At 33.0% G+C, this 19683-nt stretch overlaps 3 protein-coding genes across 3 annotated transcripts; 1 reads left to right on the top strand and 2 right to left on the bottom strand.

The window, feature by feature from the left end:
* Positions 1-587: 587 nt before the first annotated feature.
* On the bottom strand, positions 588-3892 carry LOC144551974 (phenolic glucoside malonyltransferase 2-like). The gene is made up of 2 exons (XM_078300083.1): positions 3174-3892; positions 588-1428 (listed from the first exon to the last, which is right to left on the bottom strand). Exons 1-2 carry the CDS (start codon positions 3837-3839, stop codon positions 718-720), a joined length of 1377 nt encoding a protein of 458 aa, XP_078156209.1. The 5' UTR covers positions 3840-3892; the 3' UTR covers positions 588-717.
* A 2970-nt stretch (positions 3893-6862) lies between these two features.
* LOC144551094 (uncharacterized) lies at positions 6863-7708 on the bottom strand. The gene is made up of 2 exons (XM_078298902.1): positions 7535-7708; positions 6863-7234 (listed from the first exon to the last, which is right to left on the bottom strand). The coding sequence occupies exons 1-2, from the start codon at positions 7667-7669 to the stop codon at positions 6872-6874; spliced, it is 498 nt and encodes a 165-aa protein (XP_078155028.1). The 5' UTR covers positions 7670-7708; the 3' UTR covers positions 6863-6871.
* A 10149-nt stretch (positions 7709-17857) lies between these two features.
* LOC144551613 (metalloendoproteinase 1-MMP-like) lies at positions 17858-19401 on the top strand. The gene has a single exon (XM_078299650.1). The coding sequence runs from the start codon at positions 18180-18182 to the stop codon at positions 19227-19229; it is 1050 nt and encodes a 349-aa protein (XP_078155776.1). The 5' UTR covers positions 17858-18179; the 3' UTR covers positions 19230-19401.
* The last annotated feature ends 282 nt before the right edge of the window (positions 19402-19683 follow it).

Below are 19683 nucleotides of genomic sequence, written 5' to 3'. Positions count from 1 at the left end.
ACCATCTTTCATAACCTTTTCTGTTTGTTTTCAATTTTTTTAGTATTATCTCATGAGTGAGTCTATGGTACTATGCATATTACGATTTGGTCCGTAATACAGCTTAATATTTGACTTTTCAAAATCCTAACGGTCGATCCGAACCATTTATCTTGTTCTCCATATTAATATGTGTTTGGAGACCAAATTTTACATTTTTTTAAATTTTTTACTATTTGTTTAGATTTATTGAAAATCACTGTTTTTGGATGGTCCAGAATTTTCAGATCAAGTGATTTTCTAAATATCTAAACAAATAGTAAACAAATTTCAAAAAATGTAAAATTTGGTCTCCAAACACATATTAATATGGAGAACAAGATGAACGGTTCGGATCGACCAATAGGATTTTGAAAAGTCGAATATTAAGCCGTATTACGGACCAACCCATGATATGCATAGTACCATAGACTCACTCTTATCTCATTTCAATTTCTCTTCCAGAAACTAATTAGAGAAACCTAATAAATGAAACGAGTATTCAAAGTGGCGTCACTGGAAATCTGGAATAGGGATAGAGCTGCCACTAAGAAACTAAATGCATATTGAATTATTTGAATAGTCAAAATGATTAAATAGTAATATATATTCAATTAAAATAAACTGTTGGCAAGTTATAAAACTTGTACAATATTATTGTTGTTAACATAACTCAATATTATTGTTGCTCATCATCAATCATAACCTTGCCATTCCATGAGAGTCGGACTGCCCTTGCTGTGCCAGTCCAGCAAGAAATGATTTTGCAAACACCTCCATTTGCCCTCCGGCAAGTGCTACGGTAACCTGAACTGAGCCTTTCTCCTTACCAGCAAACATAGACACCTCTCCATCACAGTTCATTGAAACCAGCTCCACCCGACTCGGCCTTCCCCAACCAAAATCCATCTCATAGGCTCCCCACCTAGCGGACCCTGCCACCATGACATTCATCCCAGCTGGTCGGTTCTTGAACTCTTCGGGCCATCTCTCTACCCTGTCCAGTGGCCTCTCCCTCACTTCTTTCACTGCACTTGCAATTGCTAGGCATGCATTTGCGAGTCCTTTTGGTGAGGTGAGGTCTTGACAAGTTGATCTGGCCTGTACTCCGCGAATGCAGTTACCAGTGAATAAGACATTGTTCTTGCTGTGTTTGAAGTATGCCCGGAGGTCAACGAGCAGCCAGAGGGATGTGGCATCGTTCTCTTTTGAGAGGCATTTGGTTTTGGCCAGACAGACCCAAACATGAGCAGCAATTGCGATGGAGGCTGATGGCGTGTAGATGGTTTGGCCATCGGATTGTATGCTGGCACATTGCTTGAGGAATTGAATTGTTGTGTTGTCAAGAGTGAAGGTGCGTCGTGCAAGCTTGAGGTGCTCTTGGAGCAATGGTGTTGGCGCTTGTGGCAACTGTAGCAAGGATGCAAAAAGTAAAATTCTCAAATAAATTATTAAAGAAGTTGTTATAGTTGCATAAAATTTGAGAAGTTGGCCATTACATTAAAAACTTGCATGTCCATCCATCGACATGTTATGAGATATAAAGAAAAGTGTTCGCTGTAAATGAGATAGTGACAAATGAATTATTTGGGTTTGGTTCGGGGGGTAAAAATTCATGATTCATAAATAATTCGGGTATAATTCAGAAATTATTTGGAATTATCCAAACTAGAGATCTCAGTCCTACAAGAGAAAAAAATTAAAAAAAATATATTATGGGAAAAATTCACGAATAATTCGTAAAATTTGGAGAAAATTTGTAAATTTCATGAATTATTTGGGTTTAATTCGGTCAACCGAATAATTCGGCGTTCGATTCGGTATCACCAAAAAAATAAATTATTCGGGTTTAATTCACAAATCTTGTGACTGTGAATTATGAGACTAGTTTCTCTAGAGGTTACTGAACTATAGGTAGCAAGCAGGTCCTGCCTCATGTATGGATTCAAATGATATATGTGGAAAAAAAATACTCTGCTGAAAAAGACGGGAGAAAACAAGTACAGCACGACAAGTTGCAGTAATCAAATCTATCAATGCAGCCTTGCTAGTCAATACCAAGTTTTCAAGAAAAAAAAAAACGAGTACAGCACTAAGAAAGTGCTTTTCTGACAGGGATCCTGACTGAAATTCTGGCGCTTCTTTCAATTTATTTTTATTTTTATTCCAACTGGGTTTCTAGGAGGCGCACCACTGGATAAAATATATTTTGAGCAAGGACTGCAATAGATCAAATATTTTCCTCGCATAGGTCCTAATCAAATCCAACCGTCCACTCTCTGAATGGAAACACATCGATCCTCAATTTCTGAAACAGCCTTCTTTGATAGCCATCGCGTTTCTAAACCTCGTAGGAGAAGACATCTTAACGGGGATAGAATTTGTAATTTAAATGTTTCTTCATTCATTCATTCAACAGAGATACTTACATGTACCCATATTTCTAGAGTAATGAACATTGATTAACAGAATCACTTGGTATAACCGTATAATGGGCTCCTAACCGAGCGATTGGAACTTCGGCCTATTTGAATTATAGGGGGTCCGCTTTAAGTTTCGTAGAAGATTAATTAAAATTGACGACTCAGATCTCATTCTACCCGCTCGGTATTGCACTGGATCTAAATTCATCAGTTACAGGCTTACAGAATATTGTATAGTCTTTAATTATTTCTAGTACATCTAGGATCAGAGCTGAAGCCACTATTACTAATACGGAGGCAAGGCTGTACGAATAAAAAACATTTGGTCAACTAGCTAGGCAGTTCAGAAGATAATGTGTATATATATATATTTTATCAAACATGATAAAGCACACTTCTCCTTCGGCATAGCCATCGGAGGAGGATACCTCCTATTATATTAAATATAATTAAACAAGTTATTACAATGTGCACCTAATACATCCGCACAATACAAATTATTTATAAAATGGAGAATAAAACTTAAGGATTTAAAAATAAAACTATTTATTTACTTGTAAGTCTAGTTTGTTACATTAATCTAAGTATCTGGATATATATAACGCTTGCGCGGTAAGTTCAGTGCATAATAAATATATTTAGCAGGGTAAACCACTAAATATGAATTAATTGAACTACTAAAAAAGATATACAATTTAGAAACCAGGCACTAGTTAAAATTGAGACTTTTACCTGAGGTAAACCTGGCGCCAGAAGTCTCATGAACCGCCTAGCAATCTCTTCCTTGTGTGGATGCAGAATCAACCCCCGGTCATGTGAAGTCTGAAAGCACGGACGAAACGACACGCTATTCTCACGACAAATCGCTGCCCATGTTTCCATGAACCGCCAAAACCCAATACCATCCATAGCACAATGGTGGAGTGCGGTCCCCACTGCAACCCCACCACTGACGAACTTTGTGATCTGAACGGCAAAAACTGGCGTGGGAAGCTTATCGATACTAAAATACGGTACAAGCTTCTTGAATGCTTCGATGTCAATGGTTTCTTCACTGATGAGACGATGGATGTCAAGGTCTGAGTCTGCCTCGATAACAGAGACACCACAATCGGGGGATGAAGTATCAATGACAAGTTGATCTGTGGAAGGCCAGTAGGTGAGCTTACCGGCAAGAGGGTGGAAGAAAGACAGGGCTTGCATGAGAGAAGTTTTGAACAAGTGCAGAGAAGAAGAGGAGAGGATGGAATCAGGGTAAAGCAAGAGATCTTGTACCGGTTGTCGTAGGTTGATCCACCGGGCGTCCAAGAAAGAAAGCGGTACGATTTTGCCAGGTGGAGGGTAAGGCCCCGGAGGGAGCGGTACATGCGACATATCAATTACACGAACTCCTAGCATTTTTGGGGTTGTCGGATAGCCTCCGTTGGTTGAAGGGTGAACCGAAAGCCTAAGTTGATGCATCAACCTTTGGGTTAGCACTTGATCATAAAACTTGACCTAGAATGTGTGTGGTGTATTTATTAGTACCGATCATTCCATTATATATGGTTCTTTTGTGCATCGACACAGACACTGTTGTGCTGTTTTGATGAGTCAGCATCAATAGATTAGAATGTGTGTTGTACCTACTAATTAGTACTTTATCATAATACTTAATTGACCTAGAATGTGTGTGTACCTACTAATTAGTACTTGATCATAATACTTATTGACCTAGAATGTGTCGTGTATTTATTATATTACTGGCCATTCCATTATATTTATATATATGGTTATATTGTGCGTCGAGCATTGTTTTGCTGTTTTGAGTCAGCATCAAGCCATCAATAGATTAGAGAGAGCATTGGTCCCTTGATTTCTTTTATTTATATATATCATCAATTTAATGAGTAAGCCTTGGGTGTTATGGATAACATAAGGTCATCCGTGTTATGGCCTCAAAAACCTATTGTATAAACTTCAAACTTCGATTTAAATAGCTCAATAAATTGGTTATATAATAAACTTGTAGAATACTAATTTTTACTATTTTTTATGATTTATGAAATATGGCCCATAATAGCCTAAAAATAAAATAAAATAAAATTGTCATATTTTAGACTATTTTTTTGTCATCTTTCATAAATCATAAAAAATAATAAAAAAATTTCAAAAATAGTAAAAATTAATATTCTACAAATTTATTATATAGCAAATTTATTGAACTATTTAAATCAAAGTTTAAAGTTTATACGATAGATTTTTAAAACCGTAGCACAGATGACCTTATTCTATCATAGCACCCAAGCCTTACTCCAATTTAATTATGTATATACGTGTCGGATGGAAGAGAAGTCTGTACATTGTTTACACAAGCCCAATAGGCCTTTAAACATCAAAATTGTAAGCCTAAATAGAGGTGTTTTACCTAAAAAATAATGAGAGACATGATGCTTGTGTAGTTGTGTTGTGAGTTTTCTACCATAGTTATACTATTTTATTTACTATTTAATTTAATAATGTAAAATGTTTAAAATTTTAAAAGGGATTATTGATTTTATTTCATTCTAAAATGCATTCACGTAAAAAAGAAGAAGAAGGTAACTTTCGGAATTTGTTTTATGTAAGATCAGAAGTCCAAAATTAAATCAACCATTCGTTGTGGTTTCTATTTTTTATTTTGTAATTTCTAAATTATTATTCAAAACTTACTTTGAAATGGGTCACAAAATTTAATTTATGATGGTATATTCGATAGCCTTAATTGTCATAAAGTACAATTGAGTACACAACGGCATATGATGACTGTTGGTCAATTGCTCTAGCTAGTAATGACTTATGAGGTTTTTGAATGATTTAATATCAATGTTATGCACATGTGTATATATATTATTCTTTTCAGAGCAACTTCCCGTATGACAAAACGAATAAAAGGAGTTCTCATGAATATAATTCGTGTGATACCCATATATATTCGAATAAAATAAATTTAAGAATAAAATCTGTGTTATCACTTACTCGTGTAATAGACTTTTGAATTAGCTTACGAAATATACCATTATGTTGTTATATTATTTGCAATTATAGTCATATTATAATCAAACTTTGAATTTTAGACCTTGTAATATTATTTTTGAATTTCAAACTTTATTAATATGCATGGGCGACAGGGCGAGTCATCATTGTTCTAAATTTCTAATTATTTTATTTGAGACTATGCTGCTCCCCTCCTCCGGTTTTTTTTTTATTAATAGAAAAAATAAAAATAAAAATAAAATATACCGTTTTGCTAGATTTTGAAAAATAGAAAAAACGTTATGGTTTATAACATTCAGGACACTGTAGCTGGACTTCATAGATTATAACGTGCAGCTACAATATCTTTGATTAATTAGTAATCATTAACGATCGGATTAATTGGACGTTATAGGTCCAACTACAGTAATCTGAACGTTATAAACTATAATGTTTTTTCTATTTTCCAAAATTTCACTAAAGTGTACCCATAATCGATATTTTATTTTTATTTTCCTATTAATGAAAAAACGGCCAAAATTGTCAGAGTTCCAAATAGAGCAACCACCAAAATTGTCAGAGGTTTCTTCTCTTTCCTTTAAATGTACGTAGGCTAATCTGTGCCCTACATCTGTTAATTTCGAAGAAAAGCAATGACAATGTGCGCCTGGCAGTACTAAAAGCTAATCATTGACTACTTCAGGTCCTTGGTTTCCTTTGGTGGGCAGTGGGCTGGTGGGCCTTTCTTATATGATATGATGCTTTCACAGTTGCTAATTTTTTGCAAAAGAAGCAATGTAGTACAAATAGTGCTGCTGTATTATGCAGTAACTTTTTACAATATAGTACAACAGTTACTATTTGATCTCTTTCACAGTGTCTAGTGGTGGCCTGCGCCGCCAGATCCTGCAAAAGCATGAAAATAGGATTACCATATTTTATTTTATTTTATTTTAATAATGGTTTATCTGGAAATCTCATCCTTAAAACGTGCATATTTTATTTCTGGCAAGGATTAATTAGCTAAAAATAACTTCATACCGTTGGCCGTATTTGCAAAGTCATTTATAATGTAAAAATATAGTTTAATTTCTCAAGATCATTGTTCAAATGTACTTAATTTACAAAAGTGATAGTACGAAATTTACACGATTTTTTAAATTAGCATGTACGAGCAATTTAACTTTAAATATGCTACATATATAATTAAGCCTAGTTCTATATTCCTCTCAGAACAAGAAACCCCATTAACAAATACCACGCAAAATTTGTGGTTATACATGAAAACAGCACATGTGGAAAGAAGATTTCAATTTCATCGGAAGCCAACAGTAGATATTGACAATCGTTACAATCATAATAGGCACTAAATAAACCTTACAGTATCATCCAGGTTGAACTAATCTTAAAACTAATTAAAGGGTTAATATAATTTACTACAAAGCCATTAGATCTGTCTTAATCCTCTCTGAAGCACCGGCCTCCGAAACGTGCGCTGTGACTGTGATACGAGTAACACCAGAATCAGAAACAATGGTGACCATGAAGACATCTACCAAATGCATCACAAAAACTAGTAAAACTTGGGAAAGCAACCCGGGTCGAGAAGCAAAGGAAATGCCGAAGAATGTCATATTTTCTGAAACTGTAACCTCTACTGCGGATGTGTTATTCTGCTGAGTCTGTGGAATTGGCCGCAGTACTGGAAGTGCCATTTGCTGTTGTTTTAAAAACACAAGTTTACCCTCAAGGTATCGTATGTATTTGATCGTTTCATCAACGACCTTCGACCTTGTTGCCTGAAATCAAAGTGATTTATATGAGCAGCAAAATTTCATCTCTATATTCAGTTCACAATAAATTCAATAAATGATGGATGTGAAAATGTAATATATAATAAAAGGTCACACATGTACTTGCGAAAAGGAGTATATAGCATAATATTTTTTTAAATTCCAAGCAAGTAAAATGAACTACCAGACAGAAGGAAAAGAAAGTTTTACAGAAAGCACACAAAAGAAAAATTAAAATAAAATTACCTTTAAGATGAAACGAAAGAAAAACGAAGGATGTGTTATGATAGAGAAATTAAAGAGAACCTTTGGGAAAAGAGTGGGAACCAATGACTGAAGTACAGTGTAGTACACGGCTGCTTTCTCCCTTCTCAACCGCTCGGTGATCGGAGCATCATTTTGATCTCTTTTTCTTTTTGGCGAGGTAGAGACCTGCTCCATTCTCTGTCTCTCTTTCTTTCTCTCTGCTCTTTTCCTTTGGAAGATGTTTTGCAATTTTTGAGAGAGATTGGAGCAACATATATATATATATATATATATAAAATTACTAATGCCTTGGTCAAGAGGAAAGTTTGTTGGTCAAACGACGACTTGCTGTAACGGCTCTAGAAATACAGTTCAAGCTAGCTAAGCTAGCATTGCTGAGTCTGAATTAAATAACGAATCTTGTCCATTATTTTTTCAATCAGACGGTCTGAAATAGTTTTGAGCCGGTCTCCAAGGGGTATATAAGCAACCCGTTACGGAAATAAATCTGCTCCGATTCTAAATAATCCACCCCTTTACTTTTTAGAATGCACAAATCTCAAAAATTACTTCTTTTTTATGCACGAATCTCCAAATAGATGAATGGATAGATTTAAAATAGCAGCGTGATGTGATTTCAAAGAATCACACCAGATTTGTATCCGACTATCCGTTACCTAATAGGTCCTCAAAAGAATTCCAGTTATACCCTTAATTAATTTCAAAAGAATTACGTCCTCATTGAAGCAAAGCTCATAATTGCGTACTTGTGGTTGATTCAGCCTAATTGATATATAATAGTATATCGACATAAAGATATTTTTTTATTAGCGATCGGAACATTCGTAAGGATATATCGACAATATCTCTTGTAGATATTGTCCCATTTTTTTACTTGATTTTCGATAAATTTATTGAAATACGTTAGATTAGTATTATAATTAATTGGATTATTAAGTAAACGAGGAACTCACGGATTCCATGATAATCCATTATCAATCTAATCATGCCTATGTAGTTTGGAAGATGATTAATACAGTATTATTATTTTTTTGCTTCAAAATACAAATATTAATAACAAACAAAATAGGAGGTCTACTTTTTAATCGTTTCCCTGGAAATTGTATATATGTATCTTCCCGGCGCCATAACAACTAATACTCCTTTATTAATTAGCGTTTTATCTTGTTCACTAGTAAGTATAAATTGTTACCAGAACATTGTTAATGTTTGAATGGTACGCCGAGTCCAGGTACCATTAGCTTTTTTTTCCGCAAAATTTAACCTGATATATAAGTTCTGAATTCTGATACGCTGATCTGCTAAATTAGGAATGTCGACATATTGACCTTGAAGTATGCCTCATTGCCTTGTGAATTCAGATACGCACCTCTTTTTTTTTTTTTTTGAGAACTTAGCAGCAGCCAGCAGCTGCCAAGGAGACTGTCACACACTTTCATAGTACGTAGCTGCAAGCCAGCAACAGTCAATATTTGTTAATTTTTAGTAAAGGGTATAGATGAACTTTTTTATTTGATAATTAAACAATATGAACTCTTTTATTTGATAGTTTTTAGTAAAGGGTATAGATGAAAATTTGTTGAAAGATAAAAATTAACTTTAGGATTGTATTAATTAAAGCACAGTCAATATTTTCATTACCGAACAGACTAATTTGAATGGAACTTGATATTAGGCCCCATTAAATGCCGTTGTGTAGGGGTGAAAATGGGTCGGATATTATTCAACAGAATATGATCTGTATTCGAAAATTAGATGCGGATATCTGATATCCGAATATTCATGCAGATAGTGGTATGAATATAGTTGTGAATTTTAGTTATATGTATCCAAATAGTAGATGTATATCATATAATTTAATATATATTATGAAAATATTTATGTATATATCTACGGATATCTGATATCCGATCCGTATCCGTACCCGGCAAAAAAAAAAAAAAAAAAAAAAAGGATACGGATATGTTTTTATCACTATTTGATTCGTTTTCAACCCTATGTTGTAGTAAGCTACCGCATTTAAGGATGCAAACGGATCATATATTATACGTCCATATTCAGATCTGTATCCAAAATTAGATATACGAATATATGTGCGGATACATATACGATATGATTTTGAATTTTAATTAGCTGTATCCGAATAGTAGATATGTATCATATAGTTTAATATATATTATGAAAATATTTATGTGTATATTTTTGAGGAGGGTTCAAATGCCTCCATTTTTTGTGCCTCCGTCATGCCTCCATTTTTAAAAACTTAAATAACTCAAAGTTTAAAACTTAAACGTCAAAATAAAACCGTTAGATGTGATCTATGTTATTTTCTCTATGTGTCCATAAAAAATTATCACATTTTGATTTTGCTTTTATATGAATCAATAAGTTAAAAAATCAACGTCTAGAAATAATTCACATTAGTATACATTTTTACAAGCTAAGATGATAACCAAAACAAAGTTGAAATGCCATAATTTTTTACACGTGCATAAATAAAATGATGTAGTTCATATCCAACGGTTTTATTTTGAATTTTAAGATTTAAATTTTGAGTTATTAAAGTTTTAAAAAATGGAGACATGATGGAGGCACAAAAAATGGAGGCATTTGAACCCTCCTCATCTATGAATATTCAATATCTAATCCGTATATGTTTAATATCCAATATGTATCTGTATTAGAAAAATAAAAACGAATATAGATATAGTTTTACCACTATCCGATCCGTATCCAATCCGTTTGCACCCCTAAGTCCGGGTTACTCATAAAATACCTTCCATTAGGTTTTATTATTTTAAATGTTCAATTTGATTTGTGTCTTGGTGTAATAGTGTGTGTATAGTAATACCTGATATCTGAGAACAGTAGCAGAGCTTGTTACGTGTCTTTGAGGAATTGTAATATTGTATCTATTAATTTTTTTAACGGATGGTATAATTCACTAATTATAATATATATCAATTATATAAGGATTTGGACTTTTTAAAGCATAAAATATTATAAAAAAAATTAAGGGCTGAAGGCTTGAACATAATTAAAATACTAGAGCAGAGACAAGCCTAGAAAAAGCCCAAAATAGATCCCAATCCTAGAGCTGATTATATACATAAAAAAAAAAATGAAATGAAATTATTTGGACAGGCAATAAATTTGAAAGCCCAAAGTGCATCTGAATCCTATGTCCATGAATTCACTTCTGAAAATCCAAGCAATTTGCAAGATTCATTGAGGCAAGGAAGAATTTGCATAAAGCAAGCAATGTTTTTTTACAATTACGCAAGTACAAAAAAATTAGTATTTGATCCAGAAGTTTTGTAAGTTCTTGTTAGGCTGGTTAGTCAATTTTTTTTTTTTTTTTTTGGTTTCTGGTTAGTCAATTGTTTAGTCAGACTTAGTGTATGCGGTGGAGATTTTTTACATTTAAGTTCAGTTACCAGTGGTCGTCAAATTTAATTAGTTGACGGTCAAACCTACTTAGTCACCTATGAAAATTAATTAATCAGTCTAAATTTTAAAATTGAAATAATAAAAAGAAAGTCTTTATCCTCCTCTCCCTGTGCTTCCAAATTTTCATTAGAACTCTTCAGCAAAAAAAATATTTAGAAATAAGTTGCAAGAAAATAACATCAGGACTTAGTTGCAAGGTAAAATTTTCAATTTTCGATTTACCTTATTGCCTCATTTTTCATGATTTATTGAAAACCCTGTCGTAATTAATAATTATTCCAAGGTCCATAACCTTATTTTCCAGACCTAGCGGTGCTTAGGATTGAGATGTTTTTTTATTCCACACTTGATTTGACTGTAGCTGAAAAGCACCTCTCTTACGAGTTGGTTATTCTACATCTCCTTGTTACCAACTTTTTCCTCTTTCATCAAGGCGTATCTACAAATTATCACAAACATCTTTTTGTAATTTTTTTTGCACTAAAGGATAGCAACTGTCTCTTCCATTTTAATATGAGAAAAGATTCCCTCACAACATTTGAAAGTTACATCTTATTACAAATCAATTTTATAATTTTTAAAGTCTAAATAGTTGATCCAAACTGTTCAACATGATATTTATATTAAAATGTAGTTGAAGATCAAGTTTTATATTTTTTTTGAATTTTTTACTATTTATTAAGTATTTTACAAAGTGTTGTTTTCAGACAATTATAAATCACTGGAAAAACATTAATTTTGTAAAATACTTAATAAATAGTAAAAAAAAATGTAAAATTTGACCTCCAACCACATTTTAATATAGATAACATGTTGAACGGTTTGGATCGACTGTTTAGACTTTGAAAATTGCAAAATTAAATTGTGGTAAGATGTTGTAAGTAGATCCCTCCTCTTTTAATATATCATCCAAATTTTATGAATTTTTTTTTTGAATGCTTGGTAGGGACTACTAAGTTGTATAAAATAAATATGTTTACATCACAGCATTCTAGTATCCCTCAACACTATGCTATTTCTTACGAAAATAAATTTGTTGTAATTCTTGGGGAATTTTAGGACCCTGTAATCCCGATTCCAACCATTGGTCTTTCTCGAGATGTGTGCATGAAACTTACTTTTTTTATAAAGTTTTCGAGATCTGTGCACTGAAAAAATTGATGGTTGATATTGGAATTTCAGGACCTGTAATTCCTCCCAGAATTACAGCAGATTTGGTCTCATTTCTTGCACCGGTCTTCTTACATAGTGTCGTCTTCTCAATAATCTTACTAGCCAGTAATACCGGTGACATAACCGAACCTCTGAAGATAGCCTCATTCTACTGCTTTCACACATACCACACCACACATGAATTTTGTTGCCCATTTTCTTTTTCTCTTCTTCCCTCCCAATATCATGAATGAAGAAAAGATCCATATCTACAAAACTGAGTCCCCTCTTACTCAACCCTACTTCAACTAAAACCCATACACAATTAATACACTCACAGTAAAAAAAAAGAAAAAAAAAGTGTAGGGAAGTTTCTAAACTAAAATACTTACAAATTTAATCAAGGCTATAATATCTAGCACACAATTTCAATTGGTCAAGGCAATTAGTATGAAGTACAAATAATATCATGTGTTCTGTGTTCATGTGTCATATGACTCATATCTTTGTTTGCAAAAGCAAACAAAAAGGTTGGTACACTTGCACGCCAAACATATAACCGCCCAATATCTGAGCAACACTCCGGGGCAGTGCCATCATTTTATAAACTAACACGGGCCCCACAGACCTAATTTTATTTGGTGGGTCATGTGGGTCCCACCTGCTGATAACGGCATTATTGGTGAAATATATATATAACTTGTACCTTGTATTGTAGTTTGTAGATCATTAATATGTCTTGTTTTTTTTTTTGTAATGAAAATTAGTCAGTGAAAATTTTAGTACCCAAAAAGTTGTGCCTTTTACATATAATTATTGCATTTGTAAATTGAAAAAGATACCATGTCTTTAAATTATTATTTTTTTTGTTGAAAATAGATGATTTTTTATCCTAGAGGATGTAATTTGCAAAAGGCGTTTTCAATTTGGTAGTGTTGTATAAGACAGCATCTGATTTGTTTATCAAGTTAATTTATTTCCGAAATTTTTTAAGATCAATTTATCAATTTTGATGTTTACTTCAATTTAAATTTCATTAAAAGAGTATGAATGGTTCAATTAATGATAGAACTAGTATAATTTAATTAGAAAAGTTATTGTAATAAAGCCAATCTATACAAAAATAATTTAAATTTCCTATCAAAAAAACTACTTGGTGATAATTGGATCTCTTTTTATTTGCACTCTTACAAGTCTCCAATTGTGTTCATTATATTTCAAAAAATATATATACATTTGTTCACAAAAATATGTATATCTTACTAGAATTAAAAATTCTGAAAGCTGTGTTTTTACTTATTTAACAAAAAAAAATAACTTAAATATTACCGATGATTACTTAAAAAAAGATCACAGAACTTTATAAACTAGGTAAATATTTTTATGCATATAGAATTATAGATATAGTTGTTTTTATGTTAAGGATAAATACAGATAAGATACAAAACATAGTGTATGAATTATTTCCCGATCAAATTTAATATTTTACTATAAAAATAGTACACAAAATAATAAGTTTTTAATCTAGTGACAAAAATAACTTTCTAAACATTAAATAATAATTAAAAAACTAAATCTTTATCTTTCTTTTAAAAAAAATAGAACAATTTTGTTTATTTATTTCCCGTGACACAAAATAGTACACAAAACAATATACAAAATAATCAGTTTTTAATCTAGTAACAAAAATAACTTTTTGAACATTAAATGATAATTAAAAACTAGAATAGTACAGATTTTGTTTTAAAAAAATCAAAGGGGCACGCAAAACAGAATTTTGTTTCTTTATTTCCCATAGGATTTCATCGCCAGGTGTCCGCCTCAGTTGTTACTTGTTAGTTTAACAATTAGGTAGATAGTTCCGTACCGGATTGAAACTGGTATAAAGTCTCCCATATGGATAAATTATTTTCTAAGTATATTTTTGAGAAAATACTGTTTCTAGTATATAACAGTTGAAAACCGGTAGGCATAATAATCTATGTTAGTTGTGTTTGGTTGGGAGACAATCATCATCTCTTTCTGATAAGATCTTTCGTCATATTTTGCCACGTGGATGGATCAACCTTTTCCTCTTGTCCTCTTTCAGTGATAATGATAAAGGCTTCCGCCCCAGCGCCCCTGTATTAATTTCAAATTTTCAATACACCCTAATGAATGAATTTCATTATTTTGAGAAACAAGATTTTTTTTTAATCCAAAATTCAATTGTTCATCATATATCAACAAGGTTGTCATTTCCCAAAGAATTGGGAGTGATTATTAATTTTGCCATGATTTTTTTTTTTAAATTCGGATCGTTCTTTCAAAATTTTATATCAGTCCGGACTAATCTGGTTGGAAATAGAATTTACGGACCTCTTTAATATTCGTGCGGATTCTGATTTAGTGGTCCTGATCTGAACATAAATATTCATCTATCAATACTTTATGGTTAGCTTCAAAAAAATATAACTGTAAGATAACTTTAAATATTAGTATAAGATAAGAATTGATTTTATCGTCGGTAATAAAATTGAAGTCAATTGTATTATGTGTGATTAAAAAAAAAACTAGTTCATTGAATAATTTGAGTTACCTTGAGAAAAAAAATCAGCACAAATTGATTTGGACTAATCAATGTCTCGGTGACCACACATACTTTGTTATCACCATTTATATTCCAAATTAAATAAAATGTGTTACTAAAGATTGAACACGCTAACGATTAACGAAGTCAAAATCTTAGAAGGAATGACAATCAATTTTCATGACTCATCATACTCCATTACATCATGTCTTGGAAAATATTGAAGAACAATTATTTGGTACTTGATTTTAAGAGTCACAAATTCACAATGAAAATATCAGAACTAATACAAAACATCAAAATCAATCTAAAATCTGAAAATGACAGGGGCGGCTTGGAAATTTTCGGATTTCAAATGAATTGCTCTTTCATTGAGTTTTGCAATATAATATGTTACCAAAATCAGCACGGTGTAGGGTCCGAATTTGAGTTCTAGAGCCATATAATTAAGCTGAGTCTATGCAATCACATTCAAATTGGAAAATGAATATGGAGCAAGTCACTGTCAAGTTGGGCCCACTAGTCGACATCCAGTCATCCACACATGACCCGTGCGGCACACTCTTGGTCCAGGAGAAACCAATGCGGTGCACCGTGTGCACCACAAAGTTGTGATAAGGGGCTCCACCAATTCTCTGGAATTTTTACAGGTGGAATCTTTCCCCAATCAAAAAAAAAATATGAACATCAAATCAATTGAATTGGTTTATGTAAAAAGAGGTTTGTGCTGCTAAGAAACGATATTGGCAAAATTATATCACCCCATAATATTTGAATGTAACACAATTCTTTTGATAAACAAAACATACACTAGCATAAATTAAATGCATATCATTTTTCTAACTGATATTTAGTAATAATATTGGGACAAAAAAGTCGCACTTACAACATTTGAAAGTTATAACATCTTCCAACAATTTAGTTTTGCGATTCTCAAAGTCCAAATCATCGATCCAAACCGTTAAACATGACCTCTATATTAAAATATGCTTTAAGGTCAAAATTTACATTTTTTTTTTAAATTTGTTTATCATTTATTAAGTATTTTACAAAACTGTTGTTTTTAGACAATTCTGGACCATTGAAAATGACAGTTTTGTAAAATACTTAATATATAGTAAAAGAGTTTAAAAAAAAAATGTAAAATTTGATCTCCAAACACATTTTAATATAGATATCATATTCAACGGTTTGAATCGACTGTTTAGATTTTGAAAATTACAAAATCAAATTGTTGTAAAATGTTGTAAATGGATCCCTCCTCAAATATTAATCGCCTTTGTATACTTTCATACAAAAAAAACAGAGAAATTTTAAGATGATCCTCAAATATTAATCGCCTTTGTATACTTTCATACAAAAAAAACAAAGAAATTTTAAGATGATCAATATTTTAATTTATTGTCCTCAACAACTCTCTACTTTTTTTTTGTTAGCTATTTAAGAAGCTTTGTTAGTTCCTTTGGAAATTTGGCCATAAGTTTTTGTAAAAAAAAAAGGATAGATAAGATGTACTATTTTACAACTCAATAAGAAAAACTAAAAAGAGAAGTATTCTAGAAAGTAGATAAGATAAACCCATATCAAGTGAAAGGAGAGACCCAGGAAAAGACCAACACACACAAAAAAAAAAAAAAAGCCAAGTCTCTCTTTTCCTATTTTCTCTTTTTTTTTTTAATACATAATTGACCAGTCCAAAGGAAATAACCTGCCATATTGACATTGACACGGCATGGGTCCATGAAATGGTATAATTGGAACTTGGAACCTTCTCTGAATAGTCTTTTTTTTTGAAACATTGGTAGCAGCTCCTCTGAATAGTCTGAATAGAGGACTCGAGATTGACCCGGGGTTATAGTCTAGGTGGGGGCCATCCATACGGACCAGTCAATTTCAAAAAACAAATTTTAAGGAAATTCAATTTCAAGTGTTCAATTATGCATAGTTATCCGTTATCCCAAGAGACCGGAGCACCCAGCCTAACTGTTTTAACGGTCAACCAATATGGAAAATGTTTCACTGTATTGAAAAATAATTAGGAAGTGTTATGGGGTAAAAGATATTCCAAAAGTCAATTTAATTTCACGGAAGATCGTTTGACCTTCACAATTCTACCTCAAAAAAAATAATAATAAATTCACACAAGATAGAGATAAGATGAAAAAAAGTATATAATTGATGCGTTGTGTGAAGTTAAAATAACTCTGTCAATATATTTATACTTTATTATGTTTTATTGGATAGAACTACGGTGTTCTTAAATTTATCAAGCTCCATGGTGAACTCAAATCTAAAATCCGTTAAATTGGCTTCAAATGGCGAATCCGAACCGTTGAAACCCGCCTACCTTATAAGTGATTCGTCTACATGTGAAAATTTTAAACATATGAATTAATTTAGTATAAAGTCGAGCGGTCAAAATTAGAAAGTTAATAAATTAATTGTAATGCATTCATTTTTTGAATTTTTTTATTTTGACTCTGTGCAAAATTAAATTTTTTTTTACATGTAGACGCATCCCTCGTAAGATGTAGGCGGATTTCAACGGTTCGAGTTTATCATTTGAAGCTCATTTAAAGAGTTTAAGACTTGAGTTCACCAAGGACTTGGTGAACTTAAGAACACCCTCGTTCTACTTTGTTTTATTTATCTCAATCATACAACTTTCTACTATTGTGTTTGCTACTATATTAAAAGTAATCAGAAATTTGTGTTGTTATGTTTAGATGCAACAAATTCTAATCAAGTACTAACTTTTATAATTATATGTGAATTAGGCATGAAAAGACGCGACACTCGTCACGATGACCAAGATCAATTTTCTAAATTATTCTTGCAAGAGAAAGTCAAAGTATTAGAATATTGTTGTGTATTAAATTACATTTAAAGAAGGAAATTCTAATACCCTCTGTTTTATATTATTTGTGAAATACAAATAATTCAATTAATCATCTTTTTTAAGAAAAAAAATCTAACAAATCAATCTTGATACATACAAATCTGAACTGCTTCGGCCCTACCAACTACCAAGGTCCATTTATATATGCGACACGAATTGCACTGAAATACTAGAACTTTACTTCTTATGCATGCAGCCAAAACTTGAATCATACTAACAGAATCTAAATTAATATATAATTATAGTTCATAAAACAAATATCCATCCATCTAAGAGCCTATAAATCAGAACTTCATGAAAACATAATATGAAATTAAGACCATAAATAGAGTAGGCACAAGCAGCCTTTAAAAGCTAGTGCTTTTGTGTGGTAAGTCAGTTGGTCACCAAACGCTGATCAAACCATAATATGGTCTCCTTTGTGCCTTGTGCCATATATCCATCTCTCCATCAGATTCTCCCCTTCTATTCCCCACACCTTTCCCCAAACTAACCAAAATTATACCAATTCCAAATAACGAGAATAACCATCTTTATTCTCAATTACACCTCCTGTGCCTTCTCCCTCCTTAATTCCCTTCAAAACCATTGCTAGCAGCTAGCTATAGCACTTGATGCCCCCTTTTCTCCTCCTCATCCCCCATCTTCTCTTGGTACCAATAATTTTCTCATGCCATGTGACTCTCGCAAGACATGCACCGGAGACAACTGCATGGCGATCGTTCAGCCATCTCGTAGATACCGAACGCGGGAGCCATGTGACAGGCTTGTCAGAACTAAAACAGTATTTCGCACGGTTCGGATACCTCCATATGCCCGACCCGAAAAACCTTACTGATTCGTTTGATGATCGGTTTGAATCTGCGGTCAACCTGTACCAAAATCGTCTCGGCTTACTGGTCACAGGCAAGCTTGATGCAGCTACTTTGACTCAAATCATGTCGCCACGGTGCGGTATCAGCGATTTCACTAGTACACCGGGCAAGTTACATAAGGTGCAACACTTTGCCTTCTTCCCGGGCAAGCCGAGGTGGAACAGCCCGGGACCATTTGAATTAACATACGCAATATCCCGCACTGCTGCTATAAACTACCTATCATATGATGATGTCAGGGCTGTCTTTCGCCGTGCCTTTGACAGGTGGGCTCAAGTGATCCCGGTTCGATTTTTTGAGTCAGAAGATTATCAATCAGCTAACGTGAAAATAGGATTTTACCAAGGTGATCATGGTGATGGCGAACCATTCGATGGCGTCTTGGGGATTCTTGCACACGGTTTTTCGCCAGAGAGCGGCAGGTTGCACCTGGATGCAGCTGAGACATGGTCGGTTGACTTCTCAAAGGAGAAGTCAAGTGTGGCCGTGGATTTGGAGTCGGTAGCTACGCATGAAATCGGGCATGTGCTGGGGCTTGCACACTCGCCGGTGAAAGATGCGGTGATGTACCCGAGCCTATCACCACGCTCAAAGAAGTTCGATTTAACCGTGGATGATGTTCAGGGTGTACAGATGCTTTACGGGTCGAGACCGGGTTTCACTTATAGTGAACTTATGGAGTCCGAGAAGTCATCGGCCGGTACCAGGCCGTACCAGGGCTGGTGGGGTTTCAGTAGGGGTCTGTGGCTGGTGGTTTTGGGGGTGTTAGTAAAAATTGTGTTATTGTGATTTTTTTTTTTTTTTTTATGTTTGGTTACAGAAGGGTAAAATTAGAATTTTTAGGAGGAATTGAAGAAACAATTTCTTCCTAATTCTTTGTTAGGTTTATTTAGTTTTGTATAGAATTGTAGACACAGAAATTGAAGAACAGTAAATGAAAATACTTTTGAGTTAATGTCAATTAATTATGTGGACTTTGAGAAAAGAAGATAAAGGTGATGCAGATTGATGTGTAATTAAGTAGTTAAACGATTATAATAATTTTTTATATTAACTTTTGAAAATATATACTAAACTGCGACATAACGAGCAACCAATTTTTTTATTATACTTTCTCGAACTTTGTTCTAATAAGAATTCAAGTTGTTAATCGAGTAGAACTGATTGTTTTTAAGTTCACTAATTATTTTTTAACCCAATTTTAAAATTTATCGAATTAAATTTAAATGATGAATTTTAATCG

Source organism: Carex rostrata, chromosome 3 (assembly GCF_964058835.1).
Source record: "Carex rostrata chromosome 3, lpCarRost1.2, whole genome shotgun sequence".
Classification (NCBI taxonomy): domain Eukaryota; kingdom Viridiplantae; phylum Streptophyta; class Magnoliopsida; order Poales; family Cyperaceae; genus Carex; species Carex rostrata.
The sequence above is the reverse complement of the archived record's forward strand: the minus strand, read 5'-3'. Positions and strand labels throughout refer to the sequence as shown.

Coding starts and splice junctions, on each gene's coding strand:
- LOC144551613 (XM_078299650.1), top strand. CDS start 18,180: ATGCCCCCTTTTCTCCTCCTCATCCCCCATCTTCTCTTGGTACCAATA.
- LOC144551094 (XM_078298902.1), bottom strand. CDS start 7,669: ATGGAGCAGGTCTCTACCTCGCCAAAAAGAAAAAGAGATCAAAATGAT. Junction 7,235..7,534: donor TTCCCACTCTTTTCCCAAAG/GTTCTCTTTAAT, acceptor CTTTGATTTCAG/GCAACAAGGTCGAAGGTCGT.
- LOC144551974 (XM_078300083.1), bottom strand. CDS start 3,839: ATGCTAGGAGTTCGTGTAATTGATATGTCGCATGTACCGCTCCCTCCG. Junction 1,429..3,173: donor TGGCGCCAGGTTTACCTCAG/GTAAAAGTCTCA, acceptor TCCTTGCTACAG/TTGCCACAAGCGCCAACACC.